This window comes from Mustela putorius, unplaced genomic scaffold, assembly GCF_011764305.1.
Source record: "Mustela putorius furo isolate JIRA1106 unplaced genomic scaffold, ASM1176430v1.1 tig00003972_pilon_pilon_pilon, whole genome shotgun sequence".
NCBI classification, from domain to species: domain Eukaryota; kingdom Metazoa; phylum Chordata; class Mammalia; order Carnivora; family Mustelidae; genus Mustela; species Mustela putorius.
In genome coordinates, this window is record NW_025422115.1 from 18,051,456 (window position 1) to 18,068,539 (window position 17,084).

The 17,084-nt window shown below is 48.8% G+C and overlaps 1 protein-coding gene across 2 annotated transcripts; it reads left to right on the forward strand.

Moving 5' to 3' along the window:
* The first annotated feature begins 2,324 nt into the window (after positions 1 to 2,324).
* On the forward strand, positions 2,325 to 15,922 carry UBL7 (ubiquitin like 7). 2 transcript variants are annotated; one of them, XM_004758413.3, is made up of 11 exons: positions 2,325 to 2,431; positions 3,924 to 4,136; positions 4,841 to 4,960; positions 9,217 to 9,299; positions 10,071 to 10,155; positions 10,883 to 10,940; positions 11,663 to 11,796; positions 12,050 to 12,099; positions 12,332 to 12,499; positions 13,046 to 13,168; positions 15,675 to 15,922. In XM_004758413.3, exons 2-11 carry the CDS (start codon positions 3,953 to 3,955, stop codon positions 15,810 to 15,812), a joined length of 1,143 nt encoding a protein of 380 aa, XP_004758470.1. In that variant the 5' UTR covers positions 2,325 to 2,431; positions 3,924 to 3,952; the 3' UTR covers positions 15,813 to 15,922. The 2 variants fall into 2 exon arrangements, with proteins under 2 accessions (XP_004758470.1, XP_004758471.1); XM_004758414.3 differs by lacking the exon at positions 2,325 to 2,431 and adding an exon at positions 3,717 to 3,767.
* Positions 15,923 to 17,084: the final 1,162 nt, after the last annotated feature.

Below are 17,084 nucleotides of genomic sequence, written 5' to 3' on the forward strand. Positions count from 1 at the left end.
TGAGCCACCCAGGCACCCAGGGCAAAGATTTCTTAAATGAGACATAAAAAGCACCAATCAACAATATTAAATTTCATAAATTAGAAATGTTTTAAAAATAACATTAGGTGGTGCCTGGGTGGCTCAGTGGGTTAAGCCTCTGCCTTCTGCTCAGGTCGTGGTCTCAGGGTCCTGGGTCTTAATCCTGCATTGGGCTCCCTGCTCAGCAAGGAGCCTCCTTCCCCTCCTCTCTCTCTGCCTGCCTCTCTGCCTACTTGTTTTGTGATCACTCTCTATCTGTTAAATAAATAAATAAATAAAAACACCAGTAAGAGTGTAAAAAAGCAAGCCACTAATTGAGAGAATAACAATATACATTCTTTTTTTTTTTTTAAAGATTTTATTTATTTATTTGACAGAGAGAGATCACAAGTAGGCAGAGAGGCAGGCAGAGAGAGAGAGGAGGAAGCAGGCTCCCTGCTAAGCAGAGAGCCCAATGCAGGACTAGATCCCAGGACCCTGAGATCATGACCTGAGCCGAAGGCAGCGGCTTAACCCACTGAGCCACCCAGGCGCCCCAACAATATACATTCTTGACAAGGACCCACATTTGTGCAATTCCTAATCTCAGTGACAATACTTATTTCTAAAAGTTCTTTTGGCTCTTCTCAAATTCTTTTTTCATCATGTCTTAAAGGCTTGATATCTTCTTTAATGTCTTTAATAATTTAAATTTGCTTCCAAGAGCCCCAGGACCATTTTAAAAATGTACATTTTATTATATATAAATTCTTTCTAAATAAAGTGGATTTAACAAAACGAGCTAATACTAATACGATAACACTTTGAGCATTCTACCTGATTTTATTCTTACGTCATCAGTTCTATATTTTTTTATTCATATAGACCTGGGTTTTGTTGCTCTCTGTGGAAGAATAAATTAGATAAAAAAATTTTAATTGTAGACACTCAAATGTTATTTGCCTCTCCCCCAGCTTATTAAATAGCAGACTTCAGCCAAAACAACTTAACTCACACAAAAGCCACCCAGCTACACATTTTCTCCTGCCACTGAATCTTTAATCTAATAGTGCTTCAGTTTCTGCATCCATTCTTTAGACATTATATCCTACTGTTTATGTTAAAACGCAGATCCTAGGACCAATTTTGGATGTTTCTGGGAAAGTCTGAACACAAACTTGCACAAAGTATAGACCTGGGTCTTCAGATTCACAGATTAGACTATTCTTTCACACCACCAACTCCCTTTTTATGGTCCTGCCCAACCTAGCAGAGAGAATTTTTCCTGTCTTCTGAGCGCTGATGCATCGTTTTTTGTTTTGTTTTTCCAGTTTGCCCTTTGACATAGGGTGCAATTTTTTTCAAAGTTTTCCATTTCATGCAGTGGCGTCAGGGGCGATCTCTGAGGGGCTCAATGCTTTGGTCCTCTCAGACCATGCAGTCTGCTCTCCTCAGTCAAGCTATCCTGCTCAGTGGCTACCCCACTCCCTGGGCCTACGTTGGAATGTTCTGGAATTACACTTCCACGTTCGTGCACCCCAGATCAGCCTTCAACTGCTACGATCAACCTCATTAACTTCACCTGGTTTTTGGTTTGTTTTTGCTTTCCTTAGTCCTTAATTCTCGAATGGAGTCCAATTAGATGCTGCCCCTCTTCAACATTTTAGCGCTAATTCTAACTTCTGTGCAAACAATCCCGTTCTAACCGTGCATCTAAAATATGCAGTTTCTCTGTGACAGTTCAGTGGAAATTCCTCTCCCCGAATTATATGGATGACTGTTAGATAAACCTCGCCTCTGCGTGCTGAGGTGTCAGGAACTCCACTTAGTAACAACCCTCCATGGTTTAGAGGGACGCGTCCTTCCCTTCCCCATCTGCCTCCACAGGTAGGCAGGCTGGCGACGAGAGGCACACCGAAGAGGCTGACTTCACCCGGGTGAACGCCGTTTTCTAGGGTGAGGACCGCGACGTACCGCGGGGCTGTGTCTGAAGAGGCCGCTCGGGAAAGCGCCCTCGGGGCTGAGGGGGACCAGGGTAGGAGGGAGAGGGGATGCGGGCGAGCTTTCCCTCTGGCGGCGCCCTGAAAGCTCGCCGTAGCCCACGGACTCTGCACGTTTCCTGGAACGGCGCCAGGCCCACCTCCCACGACTCGCGCCCTGGAAGGCAGACAAGTACCAGGCCCCTCGCCCACGAAAGCCCGGTAGATACCCTCGCGCGGCAAATTTCAAGTGGCCTAGAAGCCACGCCCTCCCCGTCAACCGGAAGCTTTGCCACTAGCAGAGCCACCAGCCTACAGGCCCCTCAGAAGGGGCGGGGCTGCCTCAGAAACTGCAACTCCCAGAGTGCAGCGCAGGGCTTCCGGCTTCCGGCGAGTGGACCGGAGTGTGTTTACACCGGCGGCTCTGCGGCCGGATTCCTTCCGCGGGACGGGTGAGGGCGCCGGGTGTTGGGCCGCGCGGGCTAGGCGTGTGTCTACTAGTTAGCTGGTCCCGTGGGAGCGGTGGGGTCGTCACCTAAAGATAGTGTCCCTGCCCCACTACTAGCTGTCTATAACCTTGGGCCAGCAACTTCACCTTTCCGAGTTTCAGTTCCCTCGTCTGTATTATCTGGATGATAATGCCTGCCTCAAGAAACAATTGAGAGGATTAAATGAGATATGGTATATAAAAAGACGTATTTATTCTTATAAACCTGAGCAGTATTAAAGTAGATCGGTACCTTGAGGATGCCTTGGGGTCTGCTGTGCAGCCTCAAAGCCACACGGCATTTTTTTTTTTTTTTTTAACTTGCCTACTAGAGGCCGCTTTGGAATCAGGTTATGCTCTTTGGAATGATTATAACGAGGGCTTGCCTGGTCCTATGAGATTCTTCCACCCTCGGAGTTCCTGATGCATTTTCTGGGCACATTTGCCAAGCAGTGGGACAATAAAGGCAAAAATTCTAGTCTTTGCTTTCCAGGGCCTCCTAGAATGGGTTGGGGTGGAGGGTTGAGAATTAAATAGATATTTGTTACCCTTTGCCTTGAGTGAACATGAGAACCTCAGAGGAAAGGGAGAGGGGGTCGAGGAGGTTGTATTTGAGTTGATCTTGTTAGGAGTTTGCTAAGAGACCTAAGGGAGAAGGAATTATATGCAGTGTGAGTGCTGGGGAGGTTAGGGTAGGGCAGGGCCCTGTTGGGGGGTGGGGGAGAGGAAGACCGGCAGAGGGAACAGAAAAGATGTTATCATGCCAGGCTGTGGAGTTTCGACTTATTCATAGCAGTGGTTTGGAGTCATTGGTGGGGTTCTAAGCAGAGGAATAACTTGGTAAGGTCTGTGTTCTAAGGTGATGATTAACTGTGGAGAACAAATAGATGGTTCCCAGAAGGGAGTTGGGTGGAGGGATGGGTGAAATAGGTGATGGGACTTAAGAGTATACTTAATCAGGATGAGCAGTGAGTAATGTACAGAATTGTGGAATAGCTAAATGGACACCTGAAAGGAATACTCAACTGTATGTTAACTCTACTGAGTTGAAAAAAAGAAAGGGATTCGTTGGCTTTCAGCATGGGTATTTGATAGAGAGATAGACAAGAGGCAGGGAGCTTGTTACAAAGCTATTGCAGTTCAAGAAGACTTGATGAAGAAAACTGGAAATAAGGAGCATAAAGATGATCTCATTTGAACCTCACAACATTCCTATTAAATGAGATGGTGTTTTTATGTCCACTTTAACGATGAAGGAACTGAGGCCCAGAGAGCTGGAGTTCTGTGCTGTTGATCATAGGGTGAGTAAGGAGAGGACTCCGATTCTAGTTCTGGCCTCCCAATGTTGCATCCTGTGTTTTTCCAGCAGTGTCAGACTGAATTAGTTTTCATTCAACCCCTTGGTGGGGTGGGGATGGTGTAGGCCCTTTAACCAGTGAGCCTTTGTTTCTTTACAGGGAGAAAGAGAGAGCGCGAAAGAGAGAGGATGTCTCTCTCAGATTGGCACCTGGCGGTGAAGCTGGCTGACCAGCCACTTGCCCCAAAGTCTATTCTCCAGTTGCCAGAGTCTGAGCTGGGTGAATACTCTCTGGGGGGCTACAGTATTTCATTTCTGAAACAGCTCATTGCTGGCAAACTCCAGGAGTCGGTTCCAGACCCTGAGCTGATTGGTGAGTTTCTGTGGACTGGGAATGGGCTGCTACTCTGATCTCTTTCTGGGGAGATACTTCTGGAATTGCAAGGGTAAGTTAAGAGTTTGGGATTTGTTGCCTCATCATGTTAACAGTCCAGGGAAGTGAATGTTGTTGGGTGAATAGAAACACAAACTGTGCAATAAAACTGTCGGTTGTCATTTCAGTTGTACGTTAAACTGAGCATCCTTATCACAGAGTTCCTTAACTATGACATGGAAGAGCAAGAATTTGGGGTAGACTAGAGACGGAGGAACGCATCGTTGGGGGAGGCCCGCAGTATATGATATTCCAGATGGATTTTGAGGGATGATTAGAAGGATTTTTGTTTGCCTGGTTGGTTAGAGGGAAGGTAATAAAAAAGGAAAGGAGGATGGCAAGGGTATTCAAGGTGGAGGAAGAAGGAATCAAATTAGATTATAAACATAATTTGTTATAGCTGAGGGATCCAATTGGTTCATCCTTTTTTTGTTGTTTTATTTTCCCATTCGTTTAAATTGAGCAGTCTCCAGGACTTGGTACTTGCTAATGATTTTTATTAAAATGTATGTAATACATAAGAGTACTTTTTAAAGCCAGTATCATTCTCCAGCTGTCTGTCCAATCAAGATAAGTTTCTTAGAAGCAGAAACCATCTACATTGTTTTGAGGAGCAAAATATAAGTGGACCATTCTCTTTTTAGATCTGATATACTGTGGCCGGAAGCTTAAAGATGACCAGACCCTTGACTTCTACGGCATTCAACCTGGCTCCACAGTCCATGTTCTGCGGAAGTCCTGGCCCGAGCCTGATCAGAAACCAGGTGAGTAGGGGTCCGTAGATGGGGAGAGCCTCCGTAATCTCTCCAAAAAAAGGGTCTGTGTGTTCTTGAGGCATGGCCTGGGTGGAATAAAGAGGCGATTTACTGAGGTGGTGATGGAGGATATCTTTGTTACTTACTGGATTAGTCTCCCTTTGGTAATAGAGGGCAGTTTTGATCTACTTGCTGTCAACACCACTAACAGAAAGGGGTTTGTTGCTCTACTTTTTAAGTCCATTACCCACTATTTCCTAGTGGAATGGGGAGTGTGTGTCTCTTTAAACTCCTTTAGATTAACAGTGGATTTCTCAGTGAACCTTGTATCTTTTGCTTTTGTTGTTGTTCTCATCAGAAAAAAGCTGGAAACACCTCGTGTTCCTGTAATTATGTAGTTTGTTCTTCTGTTAGCAAATCTCCCCACAAGTGGCCCTAGGTGGTGATTTATTCAGCCCAATCCCTCCTGCTATCCTGGTAGTGTAATTTCCTGAAGCTTGAGAATAACAGTATTAAAGTAGCTCTTGGAGTAAACTTACAAGACCTTTAATGCCTTTTTGATTTATTAATAAAAGGCGCTGCTTAGAATTCATAATTTAAATTTTCCTATCTGTGTTTTAAAAGCTTTTCCAAGGATAAAACTAAGCTGTGTGAAAAGATTAGCTTTGTGAAACTGGCAGTTTGACATATTTTTGTACTTTCATGATGGCTGTGATTGATTATAAGCTTGAAATTTCTCCTCTTTTCAATTCTAAACATAAAGGACAAAAAGATCTTCTTCTTTCTTTTTTTAAAAAGATTTTATTTATTTATTTGACAAACAGATCACAAGTAGGCAGAGAGAGAGGCAGAGAGAGAGCATGGAGCCCGATGTGGGGCTTGATCCCAGGACCCTGGGATCATGACCTGAGCTGAAGGCAGAGGCTCAACCCACTGAGCCACCCAGGTGCCCCCAAAAGATCTTCTTTTGTCCACTTGTGGGAAATGAGAAAGAGAAAGGCAGTCTTTGACATTCAGAGATTGGCCTGGCCCTCAGCTAGGCCTTGAAACAGATCGCCAACATCTATAAGGCCACTCACTCTGAGAAAGTAATGGATCAAGGCAACAATAAGATCCCTCTCATTTCTGAATAGAGACAAAGCCCTGAACATGGTCCACATCACAAAAATGACCACATACCCCTGTGTCCAGCTGTCATGATTGACTGTTTCATTTTTACCAGAACAAGCTTTGGCCTTGTTCTAGTTTTCCTTCCTTCTAGGTAAGGATTTTTTTTTTTTTTTTTTTTAGGACTTTTATTTATTTTTTGACAGAGAAAGAGAGAGAGAGATCACAAGTAGGCAGAGATGGGAGGGGGGGAAGCAGGCTGCCCGCTGAGCAGAGAGCCCGATGCGGGGCTCAATCCCAGGACCCTGAGATCATGACCTGAGCTGAAGGCAGAGGCTTAACCCACTGAGCCACCCAGGTGCCCGTAAGTATGAATTGTTAAGATACCCAGTCATAAAGTCCTCCCCACTTCCTGACAGCCTTCAACCCAGAACAAAACCATACTTCTTTAAATGTCCCCCCACATCACAGCCAAAGCCCAAATCCTATCAGTTTTCTCTGATGTCATCTGATTGAGGTGTCCACACTTCCCATGGTGTGCACCCTCCTCTCTGTACAGAGCTGTAACCCCAACGTGGTCTACCCCAGGTGTGCCCCTCTGGTCTTCTGGCTGGAGGGCACTGCCAGAAGGAAAGTAACATATGTTGCTCCTTCTAGCTAGATTGTTTCTCTTTGATACCGCATTTCATCATTAGGCCTGCCAGCCAGATGACAGCGTTAGCGTTTTATAGATGAGGAAAAGGAGCATTAGAAAAGGCATTTATTGGGTCGCCAGGGTGGCTCAGTTGGTTAACCATCTGCTTTCAGCTCAGGTCATGATCTCAGGGTTCTGGGATCAAGTCCCGTGTTGACTCCCTGTTCAGCGGGGAGCCTGCTTCTCCCTCTGCCCCTCCCCCTGCTTGCAGGCATGCACGTGGGCGGTGCTCGTGCGTTCTCTCTTGCTCTCTCTCAAATAAATAAAATCTTTAAAAGAAAAGGTATTCATTCAAGGTCATCTACTTAGAAAGTGAGTGCAAGAGCTGGGATGTGAATCAGGTTTTCCTGGCTCCAGAACCCACGTTCTTTCCATCGGGCTGGCTGTCTCCCACTTCCAAAGAGTGAGACTGAGATTAGCTCCGGAATGTTTTGGAGACAACCATAACTCTTTGCTGATGGCGGGCTTAATCTATTAAGAGTCCATTTCCTCCTCCCTTTGGCCTAGAGATTTATTTTTGAAACAAAATCACGTTTTATTGTGAGTGAAAATAAACTCATATCCGAAAAGAATCCTATCATGATGGCATTTTGGATATTTTATCCTTGAGTGCTCTTAAAAAAGGAAGCACATTTCTTGATCTCCCACTCAATTAGCGCCTGTAGGAGGAGAACCTTTCAGTCCCTTCCTTCCCACCTGGATCTCTTTGATGGTTCTCTGTGGCAGGTTACCAGTCTCCTCAGGATCTCACTCAGCCTGCTGTTCCAGCAGCGACGACGTGTACCCTGAGCTCCAGCCACAAAAACCAACTTGCTGGGGTACCTGGGTGGCTCAGTGGGTTAAAGCCACTGCCTTTGGCTCAGGTCATGATCATGGGGTCCTGGGATCGAGCCCCGCATCGGGCTCTCTGCTCAGCAGGAAGCCTGCTTCCTCCTCTCTCTCTTCCTGCCTCTCTGCCTGCTTGTGATCTCTGCCTGTCAGATAAATAGATAAAATCTAAAAAAAAAAAAAAAAAAAACCAACTTGCTGCTCTGTCAAAGCCCTTCATTGTTCTAGGCTTCTGTGGCTTTGCACATGTTCTCACTTAAGCTTAGGACTTTCTCCCCCAGTAAACATCTGCTTGGCCTTGAGCACCCTCTCAGATGGTCTCCCCTGGGAGACGGCTCTGTGTCCTAGCCCGCCCTCTCCGTGACGGCGGTCTGCTTCCTGCTCCGCATGCCCTAACTGGGACCTGCATCTCTGTGGAGCATTCAGCCTGTTACTTTGTCCTTGTGTGTTTGTGGCTTTGATCTAGTCTTGCTGCTTCTCCTGTCCCAAGAGCTCCTTGCTGTGGTAGGGAGTCTTATTTTTGTGCCTTCCTCTGCCTTTCCCCAAACCAGGCCTGGAGTAAATGGCTTACTTCATGTTTGTTGAATGAATAAATTGGGTAATTCACTTAAGATGAATCTTTGTTGAAAGGTACCTCTGATTAGAAGTAGAGGGAAGGACATGATTGCTGCCCCAGACCCCGGGTGCTATTCCCCTTGCTTTGGGACCGATGGCCCTGGAGTTGGGCAGTACACAGTGTGTAAGATCACAAGTAGCTGTCTTGGGTGAGGAGAACCACACTTCAAAGTGTGATCCAGTGTGGACTTCCTACCTTCTCCCTCTCCTTATATCCAGATTTCTTCCCCTATGAAATGGGCTGATGTCCTCAATAGTAAAGTAAACCAAGGAAAACTAAGACAACTGCTAAACTTTCCCATGTATGGGACTGAATCATAGTGTCCAAAGATCAGAAGGGAGCTTTGAGTCTCAGTGAGCCACTTGCTATGGGGTGTGTAATACAAGGTTATCAAGAACCCTAGGAGCACAGTGTGTTTCCTTGGTCCTTCTTATATATACTTTTTCAAATCCAGAATAATATTACAGAAGCCTGGAAGAAGATACCAAAGAGGAAACAATCAGCTTTGATTGTGCCACCCTACCTAAGTCCTATTCTTCCCTTTGTACCCTTCTAGCCTGGGACCACGTGTACATGGACACATTTTACGCAGTTTTACTAGAAAACATATGTACAACTTTGTGTTCTATTTCTCTCCCTTACCATACTGTGTCAGCATCGCTCCATATTGTTCAGATGGCTTTCGGTACTTATTTTAAACCACTGTATAAAAAGTCTGCTGAGTTGATCATACCTTCCCCCTTGCAAATGTCAGAAGTCTAGAATTCCCACAGCGGGAGACCGATCAGAGCTCTCTTTTCTGTGTGGCAAGAGTCACCTTTGCCGGAAATTGGAAGCTCTTCATTTTATGTGCCAGAGATGCTTAAAAGAGAGTGTGGTTTTCACCTCTGGGGCTCCAGTGGTGTTTCTGCATGGGGGCCCTCGTCCACTTGGTGGGGTGCTGGGGAAAGCGCCGAAATGCTGCTGTGCCTCTATCACAGGGCCAGGCTGGGTTGTGGGTAACTGAGTGTCTCATCCCAGAACCTGTGGACAAAGTGGCTGCCCTGAGGGAGTTCCGGGTGCTGCATACCGCCCTGCACAGCAGCTCATCCTACAGGGAGGCGGTGAGTGCGAGCTTGTGCTGGGAGCCTCTTCCCGGGATAGTGGGTGAGGGGTGTAGAGTGGGAGTTGGCAGCCCATCGCCATGGCTACCGAGAGTTCCTAGGGAGTTTTTGTCATGCCTGTGGGTCTCAGTAGAGCCCTCTCATCCCCCAGAGGGGCTCTCTCAGCTAGGTATTGTTGATTCCCTCTAATGATAATGATCCCGCCTCTCCTGATAGCAGCTTCATGGAATGAATGTAGTTTCAACCAGTGGATCCACATGCTGTTTCTGCGGGAACTCGTTCTGGGACTTGCTCCTGAGTCGCCTGCCCACCGTGCCTTACCTGGATTTCCTTACTGGGCAGATACGCTAATGTGTCTCTGTAGGGGAATGGATAAACCAAATTAATAGAGCTGCAAACTTCCCCATATGTATGCATACAAAATGATAATTTTATAGAGGTTGAAAAGGGCTTTTGGGACCTAGAGGAATGTTTGCTACAGGCTTTACAAAGAGAGCTTTTATTTTGGAAACATTAGAACCTCAGATGAGGGAAAGGAATAGAAATTGAAGGTTTACTTTGATCTTGCCTTTTTTTTTTTTAAATTGTTTACCCTCCAGTAAGCCACAATGTTAGAGCAAAAAGAGGTTTGTCAGTTTCCTGGGGCTACTGTTCCACTGAGGTGGTGTGTGGGCATGAGCTTGTAGAGGGAGGAAGCCCTTCAGCAGCGTGTGGGTGTTTGCTGAGTGGATTGGGCCAGTAGAGTGCCCAGCCTCCCCATTTCTCCTGCAGGTCTTCAAGATGCTTGGCAATAAGGAGTCTCTGGATCAGATCATTGTGGCCACGCCGGGCCTCAGCAGTGACCCTATTGCTCTTGGTAAGTGCCAGAAGAAATAGGAGCTGTTGGAGAAGGAGAAACCAGGGGAAGGCAATTCCCATCTTATCCAGAATCGCTGGTCTTGTTGGGGAGAAAAGAGAGACCAAGACGCGCCCCCTGTCCCTAGTCTTCCAAAAGTGGTCAGTGCCACTGAGAAGTCATGGCCTACCTAACATCAGAAATGAGACATGAGGGCACCTGGGTGGCTCAGTGGGTTGGGCTGCTGCTTTCGGCTCAGATCATGATCCCAGGATTCTGGGATCAAGCCCCACGTCGGGCTCTCTGCTCAGCAGGGAGCCTACTTCTTGTCCCCACCCCCCACCACCTGTCTCTCTGCCTACTTGTGATCTCTGTCAAATAAATAAATAAATCTAAAAAAAAAAAAAGAAATGAGACATGAGGATGCCAAATGGGGGGCAGCAGTTAGCCCCCTGCAGGAAAGACTTCCTGGACACATTGGTGGCTTAGGGAAGAACCCAGACATATGGGGAGGAGAGGCTGGCTTGTTAGTCTGAGGCATGTGACCTAAGTGGAGGCAATGAGAGGGGCACAAGATGGAGAACACTTGACTTGTGCTTCTTGGAGCTTTGTTCCCCCACCTTTTCATGGAAGCTGCTTTGTGATCCTGTGTCCCTGTTGAGCCGATTGTTCTGAGGCCTACAGCCTCTTTGCCCTCCTGGATCTGGCTGGATTCCCAGTCTCTGAGGTGAGGCCTATTCTCCTTCAGGTGTTCTCCAGGACAAGGACCTCTTCTCTGTCTTCGCTGATCCCAGCATGCTTGATACGTAAGTATACCCATCTTGTTAAAGGGTCCCCTATCCCTCCCCAGATGGTTGGCCCAGAAACCTCATTGTCGCCCTGGGTTCTGCTCTTGGAGCCTGATCCTGGCTATCCCTGAGTCCACCTGTGAAGTATGTCAGGAGGTGAGAAAGAGCAGGGGCTACCAGTAGACCGACAAAGTCCAAGGGCAGGGACACATGGAGATGTGGAGACAAGCAGGGTTCTGAGGGCGATGGCTTTGCGGGCCTGGTTCAGTTCCGCTCTCTCTGTAGATATTGGAGAGCCTTGGAAATACTTTAGGATGGGGAAATAAGCAGGTGCAGTGATCACTAAAATTCTAGAGTAATTTGGAAGGGATACAGTAAAGGTCCTATCCCTTATTCTGCACATGAAGGAAGAGAGGGGACCTCCCAGAGATTTCCTGGAAGAAAGTCTCTGCGGAGTTGAGACTGGAGAAGGGCCTCTGAGCCTCCTAGGCTGCGCATGTCCCATCATGCCTTGCTGGAGGGCAGGTGGAGCATCGGCAGGGGACCCTCAGAGCACAGAGCCTACTGCTGTTGCTGGGGACAGAGCAGTAGGAGGACAAAGGCAGCCATTGGGAGGTGCTGAGGAATTGAAAGGCGGGTATAGGCAGTGCGATTGTCTGGAGGGCACCCAGAACTTCTGTCATGCTGAGGGTACTCGGTCCTTCCCAGTCACCCTCTGTTTCTTTCTGCCTCTGTCCCAGGTTGGTGCCTGCTCACCCAGCCCTGGTCAATGCCATCGTCCTGGTCCTGCACTCGGTGGCTGGCAGCACCCCGCTGCCGGGAGCCGACTCCTCTTCACGGAGCGCACCCTCCAGCTCATATCGGGACATGCCCGGTAGGCCCCAGGGTGGCGTAACGCCGGCCCCCTGGGGAGCCCGCAATAGCCCAGGGATTTGCTTTACTCAGCAGCTATGTATAGCCCTGGCAGAGGGCGTTCCTTGGGAACTCTCGGTTTGAGTCAGGGAGTGCATCTGTCCTGTAATTTTCCAAGGGGAGAGACGAAAATGTGAATTTGGAGAGTATCTGATTCTGGAGCTACGCCTGTGCCTTTCTGTTCTTCCTCCCCAAATCTGTTCTCCCTCCTCCAGGTGGCTTCCTGTTCGAAGGGCTCTCTGATGACGAGGACGACTTTCACCCAGTAAGTGGCCTGGCTGCTTGCCACTTGAGAGGGTGCCCGAGACGTGCCTCTCCCTGGGACTTGGCACACCCAAGCTGGGAGGTGGTCTTAACCCCTTCGGTGGCCAATCTGTGGCATACTCTTCCCTTCTGAGCCTGGCAGCCGTTCAGGCAGGTCCTGTAGCAGGGGCGGGGCCCATGTGGGACTGTCACAGTGCTACACTGCCACTCTCCTGGTTGCCTCCCTTCTCCAGAGCTCCAGGTCCACGCCCTCTAGCAGCACACCCAGCTCACGCCCAGCCTCCTTGGGGTACAGTGGAGCTGCCGGCCCCCGGCCCATCACCCAGAGTGAGCTGGCCACCGCCCTAGCCCTGGCCAGCACTCCGGAGAGCAGCTCTCACACACCGACTCCTGGCACCCAGGTATGAAGGGAGGGCCTGAAGAGGGAGGCTGGCCCCCAGGGGAGAGGCGCCCCAGCGGTATTAGCCTCGGTACTCCACCTGGTTTGAGCTGAAGTGTGCCTAGAGCCATGGTGGGGTTCTCAGGACAGCTCTGTCGACCTCCCCTTCACCCCTAGGCTTTAAGGCTTAGCCTCCAGGGTTCAGTACAGTCCAGAATTCCTCTCTTCATAGCTCACATAATGTGCCCTTCTTCATCCCTGACAGGGCTCAGCCATGTGGCCTAAGCGTTCCTGGTAATGGTCACTGTAGCTCCCAAGGGCATCTCTCCTAGTGCTGGGGCCCTAGGCTAGGTCAGGGGTTTGATTCCATTTCCCTGGAGCAAAAGAGGATGGAATCTTTCCTGGAGCTTTTAGGTACCCCTCTGTGGTCGTCTCATGCAGGTCTCTTTTGGGAGGCAGTAGTTGGGTCCCCGAGGGCCTCACAGTAGGGTGCTGGGACAGCAGCTGGTAATGTGCTGGAAGACTCAGGTGGCTCTGAGGGTGGCACTGACCGCTGCTTTGTCTCTAGGGCCATTCCTCGGGGACCTCGCCAATGTCTTCTGGGGTCCAGTCAGGGACTCCCATCACCAACGATCTCTTCAGCCAAGCCCTACAGCATGCCCTTCAGGCCTCGGGGCAACCCAGCCTTCAGGTCAGTTTTCCCTACTCCTGGTGTCCTGGTTACTGGCAGCTTCTTAGCTACTTTGGGTAGTCAGCTTCTTTCTGCTCTCCAGAGGGATTTCTTCACTCCAGAAACAGCCGGGGCATGGTGGTGTGACAGGAGAGGGTGTTCCCAGCAAGGGTAGTTGTCCCTATGGCTTCCGCTCCCAGACCCTGTGATTGTGGTCTGCCTCCATGACTGTGTGGCTTGGATACTTAGGGCAGTTTGAGTCAAGGGGCCATTCATTCATTCCATGAGCACTGACTGAATGTTGAGTACATATATTTCAGACCTGGGTCCAGCTCCTGGGGCAGAGACAAACCATTATCATCCCTGCCATGGAGGGGAACAAGGAGATGTGATCGTCAGTGAGTTGGTTAGAGGTTAGCCGGGTGGGGAAGGAGGTATTTAGGTGGGAGGACAGTATCCAGGCAGAGGCAGCCACTTGTGGAGGTACACGTGGCATATCCAAGCCTGCGGGCCAGAGGGCAATGTCCTTGTGGAGAAGATCCTGAGATGGAGCCAGTGAAAAGGGAGCAGGAGCCTGAGCACAAAGGCCTGGAGTTCCTGGGTAAGGAGACCGGGCTGGATTCTGCGATCACCAGGGAGCCATGGAAGGTTTTCAGCAAGGAAGGATACTATTGCTGCTTTGCTTCCTGGGCAGGTCACCCTAGCAGCTAAGTGGAAGGTCCTAGGTACCATTGTTTGCTTGCGCATCTGCATGTGTGAGCTGTCTGTTGCTTTCTCTTTCCTTTGCTCCTCACTTGAATCTGGGGGTGAGTGTCATTTCTGGAACTTCTCCAGGTTCATGAAGCCATCCAGTGGGAAAGACAGGTTTCCAGGTCCTGTGGTTTTCTCTAAACCTGGACTAAGCTCTAAAACTGGACAGTTTCAGAGTTTCTCTAAACTCTAAACTGGACAGTGAGGGGGAACAGGAGCAGGCCCGTGGACAGCTTGTCCTTTCTGTTCCTTCATCTTCCCCAGCTAGATGCCTCTTCACTCTGCTGTCCAGCTCAGGAGCTTTCACTGGCTCCACCTGGCCCATAAATGAGGCCAAGTTGGTTTGTGTGGTTTTTGAAAAGCTCTCCACGCCTCTGAATTTGCGTGTCATCCCCACTGCCTTCTCTTTCCCACGGGTGAGCACATTGTCTTCCCCTAAGTCGTGCACTTCCTCCTTCATGAGGTAGAGATATTATTAAGCTTTGAAAGTACTAAAAGAAAATTTGGGTTAATTTCTTTAAACCTTTATAGTAGAAAGACCTTTTGTAGCTGAGAGTCAAAATCCAGAAGCCATTACATGAAGAGTAAAAGATCTTGAGTTTGTAAAAGTGAAGATTTCTGCATTGCAAACCAAACCAACCAACCAACCAAACCAACAAACAAAAAACAAGCAAAGACTGAAGCCGAACAAACTGGGAAAAAAACCTTTAACATGTATCAGGCAAAGGGCAAAACTTCCCTGGTATGGAGAATTCTAGTAATTTGGGATTAAGAACTCCATAGAAAAAGGGGCAAAGGGCAATAGCAGACTCTTTGTGGAAAGGAAATACTGTTAGCCTTAAAGCTGTGTGATTCCTTACAGCCCCATTTCTTGGAATTTATCCTGGAGATGGAGGTAATGTGTGTAGAAAGTGACAGTTGTACAGAGGCAGTCACTGTAGCATTGTTTGTGATGGCAGAAGACTAGAAGTAGCTTGGTTATGATACATTTCAGGACGTCCATGATTTGGAATATTGTACAATTAAAAAAATCTTTATTTAGGGGCACCTGAGTGGCTCTGTTGGGTAAGCATCTGCCTTCAGCTCAGGTCATGGTTCCAAGATCCTGGGATCAAGCCCCGAGTTGGGCTCCTGGCTCAGCCAGGAATCTGCTTCTCCCTCTGCCTGCCCTTTCCCCCCATCCTGTGTGCACATTCACGTGCTCTCTCAAATAAAAATCTTAAGAAAAAAAATTAAAAATAAATGAAAGGGTCTTAGTGGCATAGAGAGATCACTGGGATGCATTAACTTTGTTGGAAAAAAGTGGGAGGGGTTGCTAAATGTAGAACAAGGGTCTCAGAAAAGGATTTAAGAATACATATTTGTATTTTCTCAAAGTAAAATAGGTTCTCTGGGGTGGGAATGGGAATGGATAGAGTGAGACTTTTCACCCTGTGTTGTGCTCAGAAATAAAACTAATTTAAAAATGTATGCCCTCCCCCCGCCATTCCATGTGTACATGTCTGTTGATCTATACATAGAGCAGGAGAAAGAAAGTTGTTTAATTTTTCGAAATTTAGACTATGAGTAATCTGCGCCTTCTCTTGATCTTTACGGTGGCATTTTCCCTTTTTTTAATTGGGAAAAATTGCTCGTTCGTTCTCTGAACCCTCCTGCCCTTCTGCTGAAAGCCGTGGGAACCCACGTTCTTCTCCCGACTCCCGCTGCGAGGGCAGACCGGAGCGAGTCTGCAGAGGAGCACAGCTAACAGCTTCTGCCTGCTCCTTTCTTTCTTCAGAGCCAGTGGCAGCCTCAGCTGCAGCAGCTACGTGACATGGGCATCCAGGACGACGAGCTGAGCCTGCGAGCCCTGCAGGCCACGGGCGGTGACATCCAGGCGGCCCTGGAGCTCATCTTTGCCGGCGGAGCCCCATGAACTCCTGTTCCTTCTCACCCCCCAGCAAACTGCCAAGGTGGCTGCCCCCGGGAGACACCCTGAAGGTGCCTCATCTCTCCTCTCCCCAATACATCTGATCGTTGACCTTCTGCCTTGTCCGTTGCGTGGCCTGTCTGGCTGACTTGAGCTGGTGGAGGCAGGGGGGCAAGCAGGGCGTATGGGTCTTGGTGTGTGGCTCGGCCCTGCTTCTGAGCCTTGGGTGGAAAATTTGTAGTCATAGGATGTTGTGTGATGCCCAGACTCTGTTTTGGGAGAAGTTTCCCATGCTAGCCCCAGACCCTTTGGTACTTGGAGTGTGGCAGCCTCACGACATGCCCCAGGTTGGAGCAAGGCTGCCACCCAGTGTCCAGGGTGGCTGCTGTGTGGCTGCTATGGCCAGAAGAGGCGTGTGCTTCTGACATGACCCCAGGCTGGGGATTAGCCAGGGCTACTTTTACTGGGAGCAGGTAGGGCAGCTTGCCTTCCCACATGCTTCTAAAAGATTCTGCCTCTCTCCCCTGGCCTCATCTCCTCAGGCAGTCTTTGCCAATGATGCTGTAATGACTCCAGAGCCAGACTGCAGGCCTCAGAGCCTTGCCAGAAGGCAGGGCCCTCTTCTCTGTCCTGAAGGCATAAATACAAGAGCAGTTAAATAACAATACTAAACAACAACACCAACACGAACAGGGCTCAGCTTTCATCTTGAAGAGAGGGCACCAACCCCCAAGCTGCTGCTCCATCTGCCTGAGCTCTCGTTCCCCTTGGCACAGTGTTCCCTACCGCGTCGCAGACACGTCCAAGTTGAGCGAGTGGGTTTCGTGTGCTTTGAATACTTTGTCACATCCTTCCCCTCAGATGGTGTTTCAGTGGAAAGGAGCGCAGGGGTCTGCTCCTGCCCTGGGCCTTTGGCAGACGTTCTGTCCGCGGCATCTGCAGTCATGGTCATTCAGCTTGTGGTTGTCGCTTCCTGGGACGAGAGGTGTCCCCGCTCCTAAGGATTGCCTCTTCTGTCCTTTGTTTCTCCGAGCGTTTGGCCTTTAGTCCCCAATCCCTCTGGTCTGCTAGTGGGGCTCTGGTGAGGGAGACAAACGGCAAGTCACTTGGCCCTTTGGCTTATGCTAGTGTTGGTGCGTCCTGTTCTCTCTGCATGCTTTCTGGTTTATCAGTGATGCTCTTAAAGGAGGTACTCAGGGGGGACCCATGGTTCCAGATATGGCCTCAATAGCACATTGTTCTTTCCCTCCTCCAGAAAATGTGAAGTCTTGCGGCCTT